General features: G+C 34.1%; 1 protein-coding gene across 1 annotated transcript in view; it reads right to left on the bottom strand.

The window, feature by feature from the left end:
- DDX10 (DEAD-box helicase 10) overlaps window positions 1–23,929 on the bottom strand; it is a 325,417-nt gene that overhangs the window by 278,870 nt on the left and 22,618 nt on the right. Inside the window, exons 5-9 of the mRNA XM_074216635.1 lie at window positions 23,567–23,687; window positions 23,069–23,258; window positions 18,530–18,656; window positions 17,194–17,356; window positions 14,053–14,137 (exon numbers count right to left, since the gene is read on the bottom strand). Coding sequence (XP_074072736.1) covers window positions 14,053–14,137; window positions 17,194–17,356; window positions 18,530–18,656; window positions 23,069–23,258; window positions 23,567–23,687 — 686 coding nt within the window. The remainder of the gene's footprint in view (window positions 1–14,052; window positions 14,138–17,193; window positions 17,357–18,529; window positions 18,657–23,068; window positions 23,259–23,566; window positions 23,688–23,929) is intronic.

The following is a 23,929-nucleotide window of genomic DNA, read 5'->3' as shown; positions in this document are numbered from 1 at the left end:
GCCATACAGCTAGGTAATTATTAAGTGTCTGCGACTGGATTTGAACCCAGGTACTCCTGATTCCAAGGCCGGTGCTTTATCCACTACGCCACCTAGCTGCCCCAATATCTTCAACTTTTAAACGTTATCCTTTGTATTATGTATCATGAAATTTTGTTATCTCTAATGTTTGCTTCCTACTATTTGGATCTGATTCTCCTCTCACAATTTTAATCTGTTTTAGCATGGTTACTAAAGTAAAGATTTTATCAGATTACATTCAGTCAGAGGGTAGGGGCAGAGAAAGGAGGAAGAAAAATTGTAAAATTCAAAGCCTTGCAAAAAACTGATAGGTAAAATTACCATTGGATGTAATTGGAAAAATATTTATTAAAAAAAAGAAACTATATTCCAATAAAACAATTCTCAAACGCATTCTACCTGTTTGATAAACATATAGAGGCTCAAAGAATCTAAGACTTTTCCATCATCACACAGTTATCTAATTATAGAGGCAGATATGAACTTAACGGTCTCCAAATCAGTACTCTTTACCACTAATCAAAGCAGTCTATTAGTAGCAAATAGTTTCTTTAAAAAAATGTAAGCTACAAAATGTCATCTCCCACACAGAGCATTCATGACTTTCTTTAAAATCTTAATATTTAAATGGACTATTCAGAAAGACACAGGGTAATGAAAGGAAAATCTACTATGCTATCCTTCTCTACAGGATAATTCTTAGCACTATATGAAGAGTCTTATAGCTTAAAAAAAACCTTCAAAGAATTTCCATGAAGAGTTTGACCTTAGTTAACAAATAAATCACAGGTGATGGCCATCACTACCCAACCTTCTCCCTGCAGCTTTTCTAATAATTTTATCTGGGCTGAAAAGATCATTTTAGGCATTTCTCTTTACAACCTTCCCATTTGAAATGTTGATAGAACACTGGAGAAAAGTTTTCAACCATTCAATTTAAGGCAAGGAAAAAAATTAGTCTTTTTCCTTACCTCTGCCTCCTGGAATTTCTGATTTTCTTCAGATTCAATTCAAGCAACTATGTAAAGCTTTTCCTAATTCCTCCAATTGACAGAAACTTCTACTGTAAGGTTATATTTCATCCATATTGTATAGATTTAATAACTATAAATGTGTAAGTAAATATGTACATATATACACACATATGCAGTGTGTATATAAATAAGTGTGTATATCTACTATATTGAGAGTATACTCACATACATACATACATACACAAACACCCCCCAACACACACACAACACACACACACACACACACACACACACACACACACACACACACACACACGTAAATGCTGAAGTATATAAAATGTCTGACTCCAGACCTGGCCTCAAATCTGGCCTCAGAGACCTACTGCCTATATGACCCTAGGCACATTATTAACCCTTGTTTGTCTCAGTTTCCTCATCTGTAAGAGAAGAATATGGCCAAAAATACAGCTTAAACAACAATACATACATGCAAATTTAACCTATTCCTTTGAGGGTAGGGACTTATTTGCATCCCTGCTCTTAACACTGTGCATAATACAAAGTTAAGTTTTTTTTTTTACTGATATTGTATTTATTTTTCTAATTACAAGTTATATGCATATGCTTATTTGTAAGTTACGTAATTTCTACCCCCTCCCCTCAACAGAGAACAATCTGGTGAACACTGTACATATACATTTGTGTTTAACACGTTTCTGGACTAGTCATTTCTGTATAAGGTATAAGAATAAAGGGATAAGAAAGAAAACCATGAGATAGGAAAGAAAAATATAAGAGGAAATTTTTAAAAAATGAACATAGTGTTCATTCAGATTCTGTAGATTTTTTTGGTTTGATTTGGTTTGGTTTTTCTTCCTTTGGATCTGGATAGCATTGTTTATAACAGATCACACAGGGTTGTCCTGGTTCTATGAACTGCCAAGAGGAGCTATATCCATCAAGGTTGTTCAACTCACAATGTTGTTAATCTGTTACATAGAAAGTCTTAATACAAGTTTGCTAATTAATGGTTGTATTCATTTTTTACATATTCTACATATACTTTTTAAATAAAGGATGACAGACAAGTACATAACTATGAAACAGCATTAAATAGGTAATTCTAGGGAGAAGATATGGGCAAAGGAGTCAGGGGATTTTATGAAGAAAGATTTTCAAAGTGGGAGGGGAAGGGTATGTGAGGATGAAGGTGACTGTTCTGAAGCATCATGGAGAGCAGATCTTCTGAGGCAGAATCTTTCAAAAAAAGATTTTAAAGGTCATGGGGGTAGCAAGAGAAAGCACCAGAGAAAGTGGAGAGTATGACCAAAGGCACAAAGTCAACAGAGAGAATGGGACAATGTTGAAAGATAATTGTATAATTTGGTTAAAGTATAGAGAACTAAACGGTATAAAAATAAAATCAGTTAAGAAAAGTAGGATAAAGTCAGATTATAAAAGATCTTAAAATATGGAAAGATCAAAAGTTTATACTTCACTTTATGAGACACTGAAGATTTCTAAATGCAAAAGGGACATGTTTACTCAAGCAGTGGAGTAGAAACTGTAAGCTGGTGTCTCGGGGGGGAAAAAAGCTCTGGGCCTGAAAGTTAAGAAAATATAAGCTAAAATCTGGTCTCAGACACTTTCTGGATAGATTATTTAATGTCTATTTGCCTCAGTTTCCTCAGCTGTAAAATATGGATAATAATAGCAATTACTTCCCAGGATTGTTGGGAGGATAAAATGAGATATTTGCAAAGGATTTTGCAAACCTTGAGCAGTCATATAAGTGCTGAATACTGTGATAATGAGGATGATAATGGTGTACTGTAAGAGAGAAGCTACAAGTATTAAAACAGTTAAAAAAATTATTACACCCTTAGAGGGAAGAAATGATGGCCTAAAAGAGTCAAGAGAAGGGTCTAGATGCAAGATATTGCTCCCAATATAAGTCTAATACAAGAGGTATGGTACAGAATACTGTATCATATGTATCTGTCTTCTTTTACTCTCATCAGTCTTCTTTTATTTTTCCAATCTCTTAATCCTTTCTTTTCTCTTATTTCTCTTTCTCCCTTGTCTATGGCTCTATTCTTTTCAGAGGTAATTTGCTATGTCACAAGCACTGCTTATTTTCTCTACATGCACTGGGATTAAGATGTTTGCTAAACCCAGATTGTTTGGGACAATTAAAAACTTCCTGTCATATCTACTCATCCAGCAAGAGAGAAGGAAAAGTAATACAAATTAAGAGCCAGACAGAAAGGGAAAACCATAAAGGAACAGTGACACTAGGCTTGTGGAGGTAGTCACAAAATTGACTGTAAACACCCTAGCAATAGGGATAATTATTTCAAGGAAATGGGACACTTTGAGGCATGTTTATGTGCCTTGTCTCTCAAACATTCAAAACCAACATGAAAACTGTTCCACTGAGAAGACACCTTGCAAACAAAGTAATTTGTTACTCAATATCTAAACAATATGAGCAAGAACAGTTCTCTGATCAACACTGACAAATGCAATAAGCTGTAAAATAATTGGCTTTTTTGGAAAAAAAAAAAAAGCATGTTCCCTAATATAGGTTAAACTACCAGCATACTGATTAAAAATAGGGATTTACTGGGTTACTCTAGTTGGGAGGAGGGAAGGGGGGTAAGTAAGGGAGGAATCATTAAAACCTATCAATTCTGTCCCCCAAAAAAGGTTACAATTTTTAAAAACCTATTTTTTTCAATGAAAGATTTTATTTGTTTTGAGTTTTACAAATTTACTCCTATTCTTGCTTCCCTCCCCCCACCTCCACAGAAGGCAGTCTGTTAGCCTTTACGTTGTTTCCATGGTATGCATTGATCTAAATTGAATGTGATGAGAGAGAAATCATATCCTAAAGGAAGAAAAATAAAGTATAAGATAGCAAAATTACATAATAAGAAAATAGAAAAACCAACTTTTTAAAGTAAAGGGCAAAAACACAAACAGCAAAACAAAATGGAAAAGATAATGGGAATAAGACGTTTCCTGGGTACTTCCTAGCTTAAAAAATCCTTAGCCGAGGAAAAAATACAGTTTCTTAAGGAACAGTAGGGGATGATAATCAAGAAGTATATATTCTGCTAGAGTGATACAACATGTATACAGATAAGTTGTGTTCTTCATTTTTTTTAGGTTTTTTTTTTTTGCAAGGCAAATGGGGTTAAGTGGCTTGTACAAGGCACAGCTAGGTAATTATTAAGTGTCTAAGACCGGATTTGAACCCAGGTACTCCTCATTCCAGGGCCGGTGCTTTATCCACTGTGCCACCTAGCCACCCCCTTTTATTTTGTTTTAATAAGATTTTTTTTATTTTTTCCCTATATTAAGATCTTTTTTACAAGGTTTTGAGTTCCACATTTTTCTTCCTCCCTTGTTCCCTTCCCCTCTTCTGACAATGGTAGGCAGCTTGATATGATTTCTAGAGAATCCATATCTTTCTAAAAATCACCCCTACTAAAACCAGGGCTTCAATTACCATAGTTACATGCTCTACTGTCCCCATGTTTGATTCTGAATTCACTTTAGTATTAACTAAAGGCCTGATTTTTCCCCTCTTAAGGTTTAAAACTGAGAGCAAGTGATAGCAAAATCTCTTCCTTTGTTCTTGGAGGAAAGTAAGCCCTGGTGAACAGTTGAGCAGCCACTACTAATTCTGCTACTACCACCACCACTATCCCCCCACTATCTGGACTACCCCAATTACCCCAAGTATCCAGACTATCACCACTGCCAATACTAGTCCTTTGGTATCATGGAAGACCACAATGATCAACCTAGTGATTGGTGGTGAAAGTTTCACAATTATGTTTATTATGACAGGCAGTATACTATGCAAGATATCCCTCTCACTTACATTTACCAGAACTTTTCTACCCTATGGCCTAACTGATAGGAAATAGGTCTTGATAATGCTCTGGCTGATACCTCTTCAGGTTAAGATAACAGAAGAAAAGATTTTTTAAAGTTCATCCCAGTTAAAAGAATTTAAAAATAAAAAGAATTTTCTCTAGCAGACGTTACTTCCTAGTGACCTTCAATAACAATATTCATAGCAACTGTCTCAATTTTTATTACTCCAATTTACCAGTAAACTCAAGTTGCTATTAAGTTATCCTTTCAGTATCTATTCCATAAAACACTTGTTAAATGTTTCCAGTCATGATTTTCTTCACAAGAAAACTGTGAACTTTTCACATCAGCTATCACATTCCAAATTTCAAAGTATTTTCAATCTTAATATGCTTGCCTCTTGAGGCCTAAACATTTGTCATTAATTCTGAAATGATAAAGTTGAACTTTTGCTGTCCCCTAGTGGAATCAATCATATTCTGTTTGCTGAAAGGGAATCAATCTCTCACACTAGGCACTGGATAGATAGACTACAAAATTGCCAAAGAATAACTACAATAATGTTTTTCTTTGTTACCCATAAAACCCTAAAAATCTATTCATATTCAATTCTCCATCCCCACAAAAAATAAAAATAAGACTACTTTTAAGATAGGCTTTCTTAATTTCACTTAGTCATTTCCAAAAGATAACAGGGAATTGGTTTCATCATTTTCTAAAATTATAGGCCTTATTAAAGAAATAGTTTGAAGTTAGAGACTGTATCTTAAGGTATCATTAATTAAATCAGCTCCAAATCCTTTGCTCATTTATATAAAACCTAATGGGGACAGAGTCAAAGATGACACAGCAAACTATTTCTGCAAAACTCTATTTTTTTGAAGGAATGTGAAAGCTTGTGAGAGAATAGAAACAATTTTTCATTTTAACTGTGATTTCAACAAGGTTAATAACCCTTAATCATTCTCAAATCCTCACTCTCCCTCCTTCCGTTTTTACATTCCACTCTAACTCTGAGAATATTCAATTAGTTGACATATCTTATCATTTCCACCCCATATATCCAACCTCTGCCAGAAACTTAGATTATGCCTACACCAAATCTATAGCTGGATCTTTGCCTTAAGCCTGTTCCCCGCCCCACCCCCCCATCTTGAAGTCTCTCAAACTTGTTCAAGACTTAGTTCAAGCATCATCTTCTTTCTACATGAGGGGCTGATTAATTCCCTCTAGCTGCTTTTGCACTCCCCACAAAAATACCTTGTATCTATTTTTTATTTCCTTGAGAACAGGAAGTGTTTTAGGTTTTGTCTTTGCATACTAGGGCCTAGAACTTGGCACAGGATAGATGCTTAATAAATGTCTGCTAATTGGATGATTGGCAAGAGGAGAAAAATGATATTCCCATGCTTCTTTTGATCATATCACAAAGATATAGGACATCTTTGGAAATTAATATATCCCTTATTATATTAATTTGCCTATAAATGCAAAGTCCTTGAGGACCACAAAATAAGGTAAGTCTTATTTATATTCCCCATATTCAGGATCCTGGCTGTATTGCCATCTTCCCTTTGTACTCAAGATTTATTTTAATTAAAAATGAACAAACAGATCAACAAATAACAACAAAATAGTTTATGAAAACATAAATATACAAAAGAAAAAAAGAAATTCCCCAAACTTATGCTAAAATACCCCTAAAATTCCACAAAGTCTTGAGTTTAGACTTTGTTTTCATGTATACCTATTCTTATATTCACATATCATAGTTCAATTCCAAGAGCAAATACTATTCAGAAGCCTGGCTTTAATTACTGCATAACATAGGATTTTAATTAGTTTCAAATTTTAATTTAGTCTTTATTCAATTCAATTATGCATTCTCATGGCCCAATAAACTTTCTAATTATCTTTAAGCTCATTAATGACAACTTTTAACAGCAATTTGGCTGGTTTTCATTAAAATTTCAAAGAATAGGCTCTCTCTCTCTCTCTAAACATATATACATATATATATATATATATATATATATACACACACACACATCTATATATATAAAAAACACTTTCCCATGAATATACAACTAAAATAGTCAATTCAGACTATTTTAAATAAATTAAGGATGAAACACAACTCGTGCTTTAAAAATTAATGACCACATCAGAAACTGCATTACCATTTTTTTATTATAAATTACATCTTCAATCTCTAGATACAAGTTCTGTTCCAACTCCTCTTTATCTCTTCAGTCATCAAAATAAAGTTCAATATACAAAGATTTGTAATTACATTTCTGGGAGGCAAAAAATTTTGGCAGCTTTATAGTATCTATTACATGCTATAAATACTTAATAAATGTTGGTTGAATGGATTTGAATTGACCCCTTATGAACTCTAGCCTCATGCCAAAATTTTCTGACAACATCCATCCATATTCAGGAATGAATATGCACATGGAAGGGAACTATTTTGTCTTTTTAACCACATATAGTTAAAAGTTCAGCGGGCACTTCCACTAAGCATGACAACTATACATGAGATATAAATAAATCTAAACTAGGTAGGAGGAAAAAAGGAAAGAGCATGTTGACATTCTACTAACATGTTAGAGAAGAAAAAGGGGAAAGAACAAAACAGTCAAGTAGTTAGAGCCAGTCTCAGAGTCAGAAGACACAAAAAAAACACACCAGGTTCAAGTGTACTTCTGACATATTTTAGTTGCAGAAGCTTGAGCTAGTGTCTTAAGTCTCAGAGGAACAGGAAAGTCATCAAGATCAAGAAGTGCAGAGTAGGAACCAATTTGTATCAGTTTCCTCAACAGGAGTTCTATCTACTAATGAAATCAAAGGAAAATGATAATGATGATGATGATGATGATGATGATGATGCCCCCATCAAGACTATTAACATTCATGCAATTCTTTAAAGTTTTCAAATTGCTTTATCCAGAACAACCCTAACTTCCAAAACACTTGTTTCCCCCCAACAATACTTGTTATAATCTGCTCTTATCACAATCATTTGTATACCTTTCATTTCACATCCCAAATGTAAGGTACTTGAACACAGAAACTGTTCTTTTCATCTTTGTTTCTTCCATAGCACCTTGCAGGTCTCACATATAGAAGAAATTCGGTAAAGGTGCACTAAATTGAACTGATAGAAATATCCCATTATAAATGATAATGTCTCACACTTGGAGAAGTTAACACAGATGTGATTCTGAATCTCAACACCAAGGTGAGTGGGAATAATAGAACTTACAACAAGTATCATCTAACTAAAAGAAAAAACTAAATCCATTAAGTCTTTCTACAGGATAAGTAGGGATACCACAATGGGCAGAAGGATTTATGCAGAACAGACATACCAACCAGAAATCCATGAGATGACCTATAGAAACCAATTATTCTAATTTATTAATATCTTTGAGTACAAATGAGAAAACTTTTTTTGCTAAAGAATTAAGGGGTTGAAGACTAATTCTGAATGTTAGCTATGTAACTTTTCAATAAATATGAAACTTTCAAATAAATATGAAAAATTATTATAAAATGATATATTATTAATAAGGATTGACTTAAGACAAAAGCAAACACCACAATTCTGCCATTACTTTTCACAGCAACAGGTTGCAGATTTTTGTGTGTTCTCCAGACATAGAAAACACATTGAACATCGAATTAACCAAATTAAGAAACTTAAGAAATAGGTCTGTTCTTCTACCTATATGCTACCTTGCCTAAAGAAGAGAATCCAAGAAAGGACTTCAAAGATCTGCTACTCCAATTCCCTAGTTCAACAAATTCCTTTTATAATCTCTCCAACAAGTAGTCATCCTAGCTTTGATCAGAAGATATTCAGTTACCAACAGAGTTTTAGTCTCATGAAACACCCCATTCCACAAAACTCTAATGTATTAGAAGTAGTTCCTTATAGAGAGAGACAGAAATTTGTTTCCTGTCTCCTTATAACTTGAACTCAAACAGCTCTATTCTCTCCATGGCTAAGCAGAATAAATCTAAACTCTCTTCTAGTTCAGCCAATGTCAGTCTTCAGATAAAGGCAATGTGTCTTCCAAGACTTCTTTCTCTAGGATGAACATATCCAATCATGAATTCAACAAGCAATTAAGTACTCACTAGGCACAAAACAATTGGATAGATTCCAGGAATATAAAGATAAAAGACAGTTCCTTTCAATAAGAGAAGACAAAAAAAAAAGATAAAATACTGTTCACAGATTAATAGTTCCAGAAGTAGCTTGAAATTCCTCATTTTTTTTTATGCTTTTGGCTCTGTGGACTTTGCCAAAACAACTACACTGTCTTCTGATTCAGGAACCTCCCAGGTCACACTGAAATAGTCCTCCTGAATGCAAGGCCCAATTTTCCAGTGGTAAACTGCATTCAGGGTCTACATTTTGGGGCTAGGTTGACTGACCCTGCTTCATTCCTTTCTGGGCTGTGCTTCTGCTATCTTCTCCTATTAGAATCTAAATTCCTTAATGCAAGAGGACATACATTTTTTGCTTATTACCGAAAGCTCAGTGCTTAGCACAGTGCCTATTCTATAGGAAGTTCTTCCTGTACACTCCTTTGAGCACCTGACAATATGTCAATGTCCCTTTTAAAATAACATTTCTACAACTGAACACAATATTCGTAGTGGCTGAAAGCACAGAATACAAGGGGCTTGTTATTGCCAGTGTTTTGGGAATCAATGTCTTATGAGGAAAATGACAAAGCATTTAATATTCCTGCTTAGTAAATTTTTTAAAATCTCAAGCATACAAAGAGGTCAGCACAATGACTCTAGAGACCTTCAATTGGTAACCAGACTCTTCTCTCCTGGAGCCTTCCAAACACTGAGTTAGCCCTGGCAATTCAATCATTAACCTCATCACTGATGGGGACATCCCCAGAAACTGCCAAGGTAAGTGAACTTAGCTTCAAAATTTCTCCACTTGTTGTAGCCCATGGTTTCACATATGCTAAGTAGAAAACCACTGTTTATTTTAATTGTCACGTCAAAATTAGGTACAAGCAGCAGAGAATTGATCCATATACTGTACTGCATAATCATATGCAAACAAAAAGCTACTCATCAACCCTTCCTTCACTTTAGTCTTGATCTGTAGGTTTTCCAAGTAAAATAATTTGCTGTCATTGCAGCAACTGACCTTGATGCCATTTTTACCCTATTGAAGGCATCCAACAACATTGCTGAAAAAAAATCATGCTAAAAGATTGGGAGCAAGCACATTGGTGACTGAGAAAGTGCAAGAGCACTGTCCATTATCCAGAACCCAGGCAACCATGCCACTGTGAAACTGTCATAAATAACACTGAAGAACTCCTCCGGGCAACCAAATTTTGCCATGATTTTCCACAAGGTCTTATGACTGACAGAATCAAAGATCATGGTCAGATTTATGAACACAGTATATAAACCTCTGTTCTATTCCTGGCATTTCTCCCTCAACCATCCCTCAGCCCTTCCTGAAATCCATACTGATTCTCAGGGATGACAGCTTCCAGACGAAGGATCAGGCAATTAGGAAGAACTCTGAAAGAATCTAGCCAACAATAACTGATAAAGAACCCTCCCAGTCACCCCCTATAACCTAAGGTAAATGTTCAATGGCTTCAGCATTGATCGCTGACAGTCTGTTAATATTGTTAGGAAGTTTTCAATCCATCTCTCCAAGATCACGTCCTTATCATCAATCAACGTGACACCATCAGTGCTAAATATGTGAGATATACCATAGCTCTTTGGCCCACAAACAGCTTCAGGGAATCATAAAATTGCTTTGGATTGTTACTATCAGTGTAAAACAGCATTACATTTGCCTCTTACTGAGTAAGAATTCTACATCTCTCTAAGTTTTGCATGTGCTTTACTTCTGATGACATTAAACACTGCCCTCTTTTTTTGGCACACTAATGATGAGGATGTCCAGATAAAATTTCTTTGACCTCACTAGGATTTTCATGGTAGGAACATTTGCCAACCTTGTTTCACTCAGAGCTGATATTTGGATGCAATACCTGCTGAGTTCTCTCAAAACAAAAGTTGTTCATCTTTCAAGTATACTGGATTTCATCACCCCCTATGCCAATTATGAGGGAAGTCATCTTAGGAAAAGTTTCTGTTCATATTTTTGTATTTTATCCCCATTTCCCAAAGTAATCAGGTTAGGGTTAGGTGAAGTAAGAGAACTTTTAGAGGCCCCCTTTCTAGTGTCTTCCTCATACCAGGAGGTGATCAATGTAACTCTTAAAAAAAAAAAAGACAGATCAAATACATAGATCAAATCCATGCTACTTCACTCCAATGAAGAGACAACTCTATAGCCTGGGTTGCCTGAGTGCAATATTGTAAATACAGTTCCCAGTGTATCCACACCTGCAGCTTTATCACTTGCCCATCACCAAAGGACTGTGAAGTAGGTAAAAATAGTATAATTGTATGGATGATGTCTTGGGACTCACAGAAACTGAATTCAAATGAGGAAGAAATTAGTGAGTGGAAGACTCAAAAACTCCTAGGGTGAGAGAAGTGAGTGAAACACTAGACAAAGAGGAGAGATATTATTCAAAGAAAACTAATTTTTCCTTTAAAAAATGAGAAAAAATAAATGACAGTGGAGTGTTCTGCTATTTTAAAATTCTAGCCAGTCAGAAAAATTAGTAAAACTCTGGGCATCTCATTTTTGCACACCTGAATATGTGTCCATGTTCCCTTGATAGATTCTATTGATTCATCAGATGATGTTCAATTACATTCTATATAACCAATTACCCCATTTAGTTAGATGGAAATCTTTCTTCATATCTCTGAAGCAACCAAACAAGTTTTCTTTCTCTAAAATTTACTATCTATATACCCTCATATTTAAATTTTATTAGGACAAATATGACCAGAAAAGATAATGATCATTGTGGGAAGGGTTGTGGGAAATCTGGGACACTATTACATTGTTGGTGGAGCTATGAACTCATCCAATCTTTCTGGAGACCAGTCTGGAACTACATCCAAAGGGCAACAAAAATGTGCATACACTTTGATCCAGCAATACCACTACTGGGTCTATAGCCTGAAGAGATGATGAAAAAGGGTAAAAACATCACTTGTACCAAAAATATTCATAGCAGCCCTGTTTGTGGTGGCAAAGAATTGGAAATCAAGTAAATATCCTTCAATTGGGCAAGGGCTCAGCAAGGTGGTATATGTATGTCATGGAACACTATTGTTCTATTAGAAACCAGGAGGGATGGGAATTCAGGGAAGCTGAACTGATGCTGAGTGAGATGAGCAGAACCAGAAAAACACTGTACACTCTAACAGCAACATAGGGGCGATGACCAACCTTGCCCATTCCATCAGTGCAATAATCAGGGACAATTTCGGGGCTGTCTGCGATGGAGAATATCATCTGTATCCAGAGAAAGAACTGTGGATTTTGAACAAAGACCAAGGACTATCATCTCTAATTTAGAAAAAAAACTGATATTGTCTGATCTTGCTATCTCTTATGCTTTATGTTTCTTCCTTAAGAACATGATTTCTCTCTCATCATATTCAATTTGGATCAGTGTATACCATGGAAACAATGTAAAGACTGGCAAATTGCCTTCTGTGGGAGGTGGGGGGGGAGGGAAGTAGGATTAGGGGGAAAACTGTAAAAGTCAAAATAAATAAAATCTTAAAAAAGAAAAAAAACAAAGGGTACCTCACCTAATGTTATTAACTGGTTCCCCACCACACACACACTAGACAAAGTGACATTACAGGCCTGACTCTTTTATTTGGAACATTGCCATAAAAAGGATAGATAGCCAAATGATGATACAGCACTGTTTCATGACCTCTTGCTAGGGTTTTGTCAATGATTTTATTGTTAAATACTGCCAAACAAACATTTTGCAGGATATGCCTTCACAGTAAAGCCCAATTAGTTCACACTTCAGTAATTTGTTATTTGTAATTATTTCAATAGGCTCTCCATGGAAATTTAGTGGTGTTTAGCAAAATCCTTTTATTATAAGTTCTATTTTGCATCTGAAACTGAGAACTAAAAAGTTAATATTGGGATTCATGAACTAAGGAACCTAAATTGCACAAAAGTAGTTGGTAATTGAGGTAGCTAAGTGGCACAAGGATTGCTAGGTGGCATAGTGGATAGAGCACTAGCCCTGGAGTCTAGAGTACTTGGGTTCAAACCTGGGCTCAGACACTTAATAATTATGTAGTTGTGTGACCTTAGGTGTCACTTAACTCCACTGGCTTGCAAAAACAAAACAAAAAAAAAAAATAGTTGGGAGTTGAAATCCATTCAAAGAAATATCCAACATTCTCATTTCTAATTGAAATGGAGTGTTACAAATTTTTATAACAGAATATAATCTAATCTCAAAAAAACATTTTAAGTTTCTCCAACTACTGAAAACATATCAGGTAAAAAAAAAACCTAAAAAAAATTCAAATATTACTCAACAATAATGACATTCCAGCCATAAAAACAAAAATCTGAGAAGAGAAGATGGCTTCAAATTTGTCTCATCAAAAGCAAGGAAAACTCAAAATCTGAATATTCAAGATAATAAAGAAAACAAATGGGATGGGGGAGATGTTTTGGAAACTAAAGGAATGTTTAAAATACCTTTTTAAGAAACCATTTAGTTCTAAAATTCTATTGAAATAATGAAATTTAAATGAAATCTTTTCAAAGCACCCTAATGCTCTTTATAAGTATCCACTTTGTTCATTACCAATCATTTATGCTACTCATTAAAGGAGAAACACTTAGACCTCTCTCAACCTACATTTTGTTAATTTCCTCACATATCAATATGTTTTTAAATGAATATATTTTTCATTTAGACTTTTCACTAAATCAGAATAGCATTTCCTTGAATTAAGTCGAATTATTTAATATTGATGGACTCCACGAAACTCAGCAATGAGCACTGTGTGCTCATTAGTGCCAAATTAGTGATTGTCTAATGCTATATAGTACCTGGTTTCCTCCACTTAGTTCAATTGCAGGTACTTGGTTGGTCTTTTGGGGATATGCAGGAAGGGGGAGTAAACAACAGGATTGCTTTTATTTTCTAAGTTGATAAATAGCAGCAAAGATAAAGATGAGATGAATACCCACCTGGCTGTTCTGCCCGCTCTATGGATATAGGTGTTGGCATCCTCTGGACAATCAAACTGAAGGACCCAATTCACAGCTGGAAAATCTATACAAGAAGAAATATCAAGTTTTTAAAAATCATTTTAAAAATTGTTCCTCAACACTTTTTATTTAATACAGTGTGACTCCTGATGAGAACTCTCAGTCACATAATCAAAATGCTGGGCATCATCTCCAAAGGAAATTAAAAATAAACTTAATTCCAAACACCAGTAGATACTAACAGCTCTCTCCTTTGTCAACATAAACTAAAATTAACATTACCTTCAGTTCCTAAATAGTAACAGTGCTTGGAACAGAGAGGAGTATCATTTTATATAAGGGAGATAGATGTCCTACAGATAAAATTCCTTCCAATATTTAATGATTAAGGAATATAATCTACTTCTCAGAAACACCCATGAGTAAGCTTCTGAATTTGCTTGCAGTCCCACCAGTTAACCTTCATATTTTGCCTCATCTTTTTGCAACTAGGATTAACTAGTACAATTGCATATTTCTGTCTGCTGAGCTTTCTTTTCCCCTACTATACTCTCAAGCCTACTTCTGACAAACTAGTCTTCCTTCAACAATTTATGGATTTCACTTTAAGGCTTTTGGGCAAATTTATATCTAAGGGTTAAACCACAAGGAATTATGCAGGGAAGGTCCCTAGATACATCAAAATTATCTCCAAATCTTATAACCAATTCCAAAAAATAAAATGTGGTTTTTGAAGAAACAGAGATTAACTAAGAAAAATGAGACTCTTGGTAAAAGAGCAAAGAAAGGAGAGCATTGGCCAAAAATGAGAAGGAAGTACACTTCATCATTCTGAACTCTGATATTCAGTTTTTGCCCATCTTGGAAGTAATGACAAAAAAAATTGATTTTTCATGTAAAAATCATTCTTCCTCCTTATATTCCAAAACAAATCAAACAAATATTTTAATTGAACTATAGGGGCTATAGAAGTATGCTGATGTCAAAAAATTTAATATTTAGTTCAGGAGTCAAAATTATAATAGATAGGAAACAGTAAACAATAAAACAGTATGTAACCGAAAAGTAAATCATGTGGCATAGACTATGCTTTTGCAAATAGTCCAATGTCTTCTGGGAAACTGATAATGAATACTCTAAAGAAAATAATCATGGATACATTTTTTCCCCTTTAAAAATTATCAAAAAAAAAAAAGACAGCATTAAAATATGATCAGAGAAACATACTGGAGAGAAGGGATCCTAGAAATTATTATAATCCTATGTTTGACAAAGAATATGAATTTTCTAAACCTTAGCCTGAAGTTCTTTAGTCATGGAGAACTTAACTGCCAGTGAACTTCCCCCAAAGAGGATGTTTTTGAACAGTACGGTTACAAAGTTCTTTGTCAAAAACCTGCCTCCCTATAGCTTCTTCCAATGGATTCTAGTTCTACATTGTAGATCCACATCAACTAACTCTAACCTCTCTTCCACCTAATAGTCCTTAAAATAACTGAAGACAATGATCAAGTCCTAGCCTAAATCTTTTCTCTTCAAGCTAAATAGAACCAGTTTTTTTAATCATCACTAATGTGGCATGTTTTCAAGCCTCTCATCTCATTCATATCCTTCTCTAGACATATTCTAGTTTATCAATGTCCAACAAACTTCAGGAACAGAACTATAAAAACATTCCATTTAATCTACAGTTCAAACTTTAAGTAGCACCAATCACCTTACATAGAGCAAGGTAAAAGGAAAAATGCACTGGATTTGGAGTGAGAACCCTAGATTAATATGAAAGCATTTCAACTTATAACAAGTAACTAGGACATGTCAAAGTCTTTCTGGGCCTCAGTTTCTTCATCTATAAAAGGAAGAGATTGGAACAGATGACCACTATGCACATTTCTTACAATGAGAAATCCTATGTATAGACTTGGCTGGGTGACTGTGGAATGACCTCCCTACTCAGATTCGGTGGTGAAATGATCTCTAATGATATCCTGCTCTAACCATAGCAGCTAAGTGGCAGAATAAATAGAATGCCACATTGAGAATCAGAAAGCCCTGAGTTCAAATTTGACCTCAGACACTTATTAACTGAGTGACCCTGGGCAAATCACTTAACCCTGTTTGCCTCAGCTTCCTCATCTGTAAAATGAACTGGAGAGGGAAAACAACTGGATCTGAATCTGGATCTGGTACAAAGTCAAGAATATAGACCTCTAAGAAGGAAAAACAGTTGTCATAAAATGAATGCAATAGATTCCATATGCCTTATTTAAAGGAGAGAATATAACTCAAAACTTTTTATTTGACACAACTATCTTGTTATCCAGTTTCTATACCACAAGAGTTTTTAGGGATTTAAAAGAAAATACACTAATACGCTTGTCAACACAAGTGAAATTCTAGCAGAAAAAAAGAAGACAAAAACAAATATAAAAAGTAGACAGCATGGTAGTAAAAGAACAGTTTAGCATGAACAGTTCTATATACTTCAATAATAAAGATAACAAAATTTTTGTTGTTACAGTTCCAAGTATACTTGAGTATTATATTACAACACAAATCAGATGCTTGTCATAACTATCCAAAGTCATTTTTAAAAAAAGTTGAATAAACAATCTCTAAAGTATATGGTACTATACAAATGTAAGCAAGTATTAGAGGCACTGTGGGAGAGTGGAGAGAACTCTGGACTACAACAGACTCCTACCATGAACTCATTATATGACTTTAGACAAAGTGTCTAACCTTTTTCAATCTCAATATTTTCATAAAATGAGGAAAATTAATTATAACAAGGGTTGGCAAAGTATGAGTTGGATTTGATCTTCACAGTGTGCTGTAATTTTTAGACCCCTTAGTTAAGTGAAATTATCAAGTCAATATCAGGACCTTACCATCCAGGGTTACCACCACATAGCACTTGAAGAAATAAAAGACATGTAAAGAAGCACAAAAACATAAAGATACAGATTTTATTTCCTCATGTTCTCCTGTAAAATCCAGTGGGTTTTTGTTCATTTGAATTCTAGTTAGTGCTTTAAAAAATAGCTCTTTAAAAGTAAGCAATGAATACTATCATTCATTATGATCATAAACCTCTTTTCCAAAGTGAAGGTTACCTACCTAACCCCCTTGCAGCAATGTCAGTAGCAAAGAGCACCGCAGATTTCTTGCGGACAAACTCATTATACACTTCCATTCTTCTCATCTGCTGCTGTTTGCCATGGAGAGCAAGGATAGAAACACCTGGCCGTAGCCTGCAGAAAACTCGGAACAGATACTGAACCTATAAATGAGTAACAAAGTAAATGGCATTTCTGGAAGCAACTAAAGGGTATAATGAGGAGTAAGAGCTTGGAACTCTACTTATGATTCCAAGTATCACCAATTTCATTAACACAAAAACTTCAAATTTACCAAACTAAATAGAAATTAGTACAGAAATAATAAGGCCTCTTCCCATTTCATCTAAATGCTCCTCCTGTATGAACATAGTAAAAACCAACACAGAAAATCATTAAGACTCCTCTGGTAAACAAATCTATGAGGAAGCACTGATGGAATCCTAAACATCAGACTTGGAACTAGCAGACCTTTCTTTTGGGGAATTTTAAGTTCTTTGCACACCATTTCATAAGTATGCAACATCATAGAAGAAAAGTGTCATCACTCAAGGTCACACATATTAATAAAAACAAGACTAGAATCAATTCTTTCTTTCAGACTAGGATGCCTCACTTAAAATTTAAAGGCAACTGTTAAATATCCAAATTCTCAAGAGCTTTTGTAACTAAATCTTGCTAGTATTCAACTCTTTTCCCAGGGTCGTGTTTTTTCATGTTTCATTAGTCAAAATAAAATAAGTTCAAATTAACCCAATGGGGTTAGGAGAGAAAAATATGGAGGGATGTTTGACTCAGAGAGCAATTAATTTTAACTAACATTTTGTGGGAGTAAGTTCTTTTAAAACTTTCACATTTATTACTTTATTTATAGTATCTTACACTAGAAAGAAAGTAACAAATCAGAAGGTATTGAAACTTCTATGAAACTTTCTAGACTTCACACAAGTTATTTTTCTTCTCTAAGCTCTTAAACAAAGGTGTTGTACTTAAGCAAGCTCTAAGATTCCAGATGGACAATTCCTACTAAGATGTTGTCATCCCTAGCTTACTGAAGAGTAAACAGAGACAAAATTTCCTCAGTTGCATTAGACCTAGAATTAGCAGAACTTTCTTCTTGGGAATTTCAAGTTCTTTGCACACCATTTCACAAGTATGCAACCTCATAGAAAAAAAAGTGCCTCACTCTAGGTCACATAGTAAGGAAAAAAAGTAGAATTAATTCTTTCTTTCAGACTAGAATGACTCCTTAGATGAACTGTTTGAAACAGCTTTGGCTCTTCAAATACAGAAAGAACAAAGATTAATTTAGAAGAGGAAAAAAAGTGAAAGAATACCTCTTTACAACTGGCAAAGAACACAATACTCTTCTTTTTCAAATGGCTTCGCAGAAAGGAATACAGCATGCTGATTTTTTGGTGCAGCTCACAAATAATATAGTTCTGGTCCAAAGTGGCTGGAGTACTGATGGAATTAAGAAGGGAAATTTCATTTAACAGCTCCCATAGGATAACTTAAAAAATCTGGACCTAAGGAACAGATTTTTATTCCACTGTAATGGTTCTTTAGCATCTTCAAACAAAATTCTAAAAGAAATAAGTCTCTTTGTTACTCACCCCAGGTCTCTAAGAAAAATTAGTTTTCTCTTAAGCAATATTATGATCAGAAAAACTCCAGCAATGTTTTTCTTCTAGGGAAGGGAAAAATTCTTTAAAGTTTAAATTTTAAAAATAAACCAGACTGATAAAAACCAAACTCTGTTCTCAATTCAAAAATGAGTTCCTAATTCAAATATTCAAAACCTCTTTTACCCCAAAACTATTGTGTTCTTCAAGAAATCATTGATATGGCTACTTGTACTTATGACAGTATGAAAGAAAACCAGTTGATGCATTCTTTCAATGTATGCTCTTTGATGTACACAATAGCTTCAAAAGGTTCTAAATTATAGTCTTAAATTATTTCTTAAAGATAGAACTAACCGAAAACGACTGTCAATAATACTTCTTTTAAAAGGTTCTTAAATACAAATCTTGCATACTATGTTAACCAGGTTCTTCATAATAAATTCTTTAAACAAAAAAATTTAGAATTGACATTAAACACAATCCCCACAGCATCAATTTATTCAAGCTGCTGCCAGTGAATAAATTTTAAATCAGTGTACTAAAAGTCATTTCTGAAACCAGCAGCTCTGAAGGCTTTCTTACAGACTGGTAAAGCTTTCCTGGAAAGCCATAGAATAAAATATCATGTGTGCTTCAATATCCTTTCTGAAATATATCACACATTTATCATTTTGTCTCACTTTCAAGTGCAATACTGCTTGTACCCAACTCTCTATTATTAGGGTAACAAGGAACAGGAGTCATAAAAAAAACTTAAAATTCAATAATAATAATAACAAAATCTTTCAATCATCCTTCAAACTAAAGTTTTTTTGAGAATTTCTAATAATTAACCTATCCCCAAGCATTTATTAAGTAAATATTTTACAGCACTCTGGACATAGCAACAAGTAGCAATAGAGACTAATTACAGTCTCCCCTTTTAGTCAAAGAGAAAACAAGAAGAGAGGGAAAGAGCATAGAGGAACACTCATAAAAGCTAAATTAATTGACCTGAGAATTCTAAAGACTCTTTCCCAATAAAACATTATAAATCACATTGTGGGTTAAGAAATTAAGGGTGGGAGAGACCTCAGACCTTGTAACATTAAGGACCAATGAAGTAAAGCTATGCCAGAAAACAAAAAAGAATCTAGCAAACAGGTCCTTTTGATTTCAACTAATTATCCCTTCTTTACTAGGTGCTAAGCTCCATTGTTTCCATTGGAGGTAATACTACCTACAACCCCCAAACAGCAAGCACTAAATTTCTTACTAAATACTGGTAACACAAGGCAAAAATCTTAGTAACTTTGTCCAAGATTTGTTTCTATTTACAAATAAGTGGGAAAATCGATTCACTAATTGGAAAAAAAATTTCTAATTATTCTACTAAATAAGAAGAGTATAAACCAAATTTATCTTGCAGTACTAGTCCACTTTTCTTGAAACAATCTGCAAATCCCAGGGTTCAATAGAAAAAAGTTAAGCTGGACCTATAGGCAATAGAAGTACATGAAAATTCCTAAGGTGATTCATTTCTAAGTTCAGGGTCTTTAGAGGCCTGATCACTGAGAACATTTCCAATCATTATCTAGAAGTTTACTGAAAAGTAGGAGAGAGAGCTATAAGAGTCAGGAAAAGAAAAAGGAACAGCATACTCCTAAGGGTCTCTAAATGTTTGCTCCTACATGAAGCCAAAAATCATATATATGAACTAACAGAAGAACTTTGTGGAATAAATAAAAAGTTCCTCTAGGTCAGAATCCTCAGGACCAGTATGCTTTTTAGGGTGCTCAGAGAACAATCTTAACTCTTATAGTAATAGACACACTTTCAGCAAAACTTCCATAGAACTCTAAGCTGCAGATTTTAAATGACTTTTTAAAAATATTTATTATTAATGGACAAATAATAAAAAGTATATGTTAAGAATACACATTTTCAGATCAACTTTAATTCAAATCTAAGAAAATGAAAACAATTTCAACAACTAGAGTGTGATTTGCCACCAAAATCTTTGTTTTACATAAAGATCAAATTATTAGTCATAATTTCATCTATAGAATATCAATAAGAAACCTGAACTTTCCTAAAATGGGTGCATACTTTTTTTCCCTGAAAGATCTTATTTTGGAGCAATGACTTATATTAAAGCGGATCCTATATTCTGAATCATTACAGTAATTGTAACAAGTGTTGAAGTTAAGTCATCAGATTAAGTGCTTCCCCAAGCTTATTTTTGATTTCCTGTTCTCACTACACACTCTCCCATGACAATTTCTTTCCTCGAACTTCAACTTTCATCTTCCACACAGATGAGTCATGAATCTCTAACTCTAGCACTATCTATTTCAATCTAAATGGTACCTAAAATTCATTAATTCCAAAACAAAAACTTATCTTTTATTATTATTATTGTTTCTAGCATGGCTTCAGCTTATCCTTATGAATATTTTCATACGATGCTCAATGGTACAATTGCTCATATTCAAATGCTCATATTCAAAACTTTAAAGTTCTTTCATTTTAGCCTTTTTTCTTGTCCCAAACATCTATTTCTTAGATTCTGTCAATTCCTGTCTCACAATTCTTTTCTCATTTATCTTTTTCTCTCTACTCCCAGTATCACCCCATACAATAATCACTCATCTGAACTATAACCTCCTAAACATCCCCCTACCTCAATATTCTTCTCTCCAATCCTATCAATCCTCCATCAAACTGACAGATTTTATTTATATAAGAAAAGTTACTGATATTATTCCTCTGTTAAGTTTTTAATATTCCTACCTATTAAATAAAATTCTTGCTTGTTAGCCTGGAACTCAAGGAATCTGGCAGTGAGGATATTTATCATAGACAAGAGATAATAATTATCTTAGGCTTAGAATCATAAGATTGAGGGATGTTGGATGTTCAAGAGAAAAAATGTTAAGACAGCATGCTCTATTCAGCACAGAGGACAGAACTAAAAGGAAGAGTAAGGCTAAATGTGCAGAGGGACACAATTAGCTTTGATGTAATAAAAAACTTCCTAAAAATTAGAGATATTCAAAAAATAGAATGGATTATCTCAAAAGGAATTAATTCTCTCATCACTGGAGGCCTTCATACAAAGACTGAATAACTCACTAGGAATGCTGTAAAGGAGATTTTTGTTCTCAATGGGTTTGAACTAGATAGTCTCTGAGTTCTCTTACCTATAAAAACACTCTGATACTTTTCATACTGCTCTCCTCCATATGATCTAAATTCCAAGCAAACTATTCAAAGTCCCCTGTACAATCTATATTACTTTATTCCATTTCAAAACTATGTTCACATTGTTCCCCCAAACATGGAAAGCACTTTTACTTCTTAAAATCCTATGTATCTTTTTAAAGACCATATCTATGAAGTTTTTATTGGTCTCTCCTTTCCATTTGAATCAGTAATGATCCTTCAACATATTGGTTGAATTGAATCAGTAATGATCCTTCAACACTTGGCTTGTACCCCTTTTGTGCACTTATAATGCAAAGAAGTGTCTATATAGGTGTATAGATATTGTGTGTGTATACATATATATGCTAGATAGACAGATGAGAGATATAGATGACAGATAGATAGAGACAGATAGATAGATGATAGAAGATAGATATAATACTTCCTCCTATGCTATGAGAACTCCAAGAAGACAAAGACGGTGTCTCATTTAACCTTCATATGTATTCCTAAGTATCTACCATGTAAAGGACTAAATAATTTCTTTAAATTAGTTGAGTGCCAGGCTCTTTCATTCACTAGTCTTGTTACATTGGGCAAGTCAGTAAACCTCTATAAAGCTCAGTTTTCTCATTAGTTTAACAGGAATAGTAATAATAACTACCTACTCCACAAGATTATTATATGGCTAGAATATAAGCTAATTAATATTAGTGAATTCATGGCTAAATTTAATAACTGCTAAAAACTAACAGGAAAGAAGATCACGAAATTAACCTTTTTTAAAAAAAAAAACTGCTTTTACCTTTTGTTGTTCAATCATTTCAATCATGTTCAACTCTTCATGACTCATTTGAGGTTTTCATGGCAAAGCTAATGAAGTATAATGCCATTTCCTTCTCCAGCTCATTTTAACAGATGAGGAAACAGGTAAATGAGGTTAAGTGACTTGCCCAGGGTCATACAGCTAGTAAGAGTCCAGATCTGAACTCACAAAGAGCAGTCTTCCTGAAATCAGTTCTGACACTCTATCCACTGCACCACCTAACTGCCCTCACTTACCTATATTTTGCCTTTTCATGGACCCAAACATACTCAGGGTCCTTTAAGCTCAGACGTGCAAGGTCCTTCACAGACTTAGTCTGTGTAGCTGAGAAAAGCAAAGTCTGACGTTTTGGGGGAAGGTTTTCTATAATAGCATTCATTGTATCAGCAAAGCCCATGTCCAAGATTCGGTCAGCTTCATCAAGTACTAAAAGGAAAAAAATGAAAGCTATCACCCAAGCAGAAAAGGACAAGTTTCTAATCTGATTTTTTTTTTAAATTTTTTAATTATCTGTATAATTTCTTGCTTTTTTTTTAGTCCAATCTATAAATAAATGGGCTCATTTCATATACCTAAAATCATGATGCAACATCTTAATGACTGCATTATATATTCAGACAACAATAACTTAGAAACTCATTTTAAAGTTTTATTTTAACTCAACAAATACAAATATTTCTGCAGTTCAAATCTATAAATCTATAATGACTGGCAGTCAAATTCCTTAGACTCACCCAATATTTGGAGATTGGTTGCATGAAAATATGTTGTTTCATCCATGTGTTGTAGTAGCCTCCCCGGTGTGCAAATAAGTATATTTATTTGGTTGATCCTCTCAGATTCATGTTTTAAATCCTGAAAATAATTATTTCTTTAAGTTACATATACAATTCACTCAGGAGTGCCTTGTATTCCACAACTACAAAAGCAATCAACAAAAAGCATTTTATCATTACAAGTTGGATCACATAATTTTCCCTCTTTTCTCTTTCTACAGTATTTCAGAGTTAAAAGAACAGAACTAGGAAGACAAGTTATATGATAACAACTAAACCATAAAGACAAAATATTTAACAATTCTGATCAGTGCTGTGGTC

The sequence above is a fragment of the Macrotis lagotis genome, chromosome 1, assembly GCF_037893015.1.
Source record: "Macrotis lagotis isolate mMagLag1 chromosome 1, bilby.v1.9.chrom.fasta, whole genome shotgun sequence".
Classification (NCBI taxonomy): Eukaryota; Metazoa; Chordata; class Mammalia; order Peramelemorphia; family Peramelidae; genus Macrotis; species Macrotis lagotis.
The sequence above is the reverse complement of the archived record's forward strand: the minus strand, read 5'-3'. Positions and strand labels throughout refer to the sequence as shown.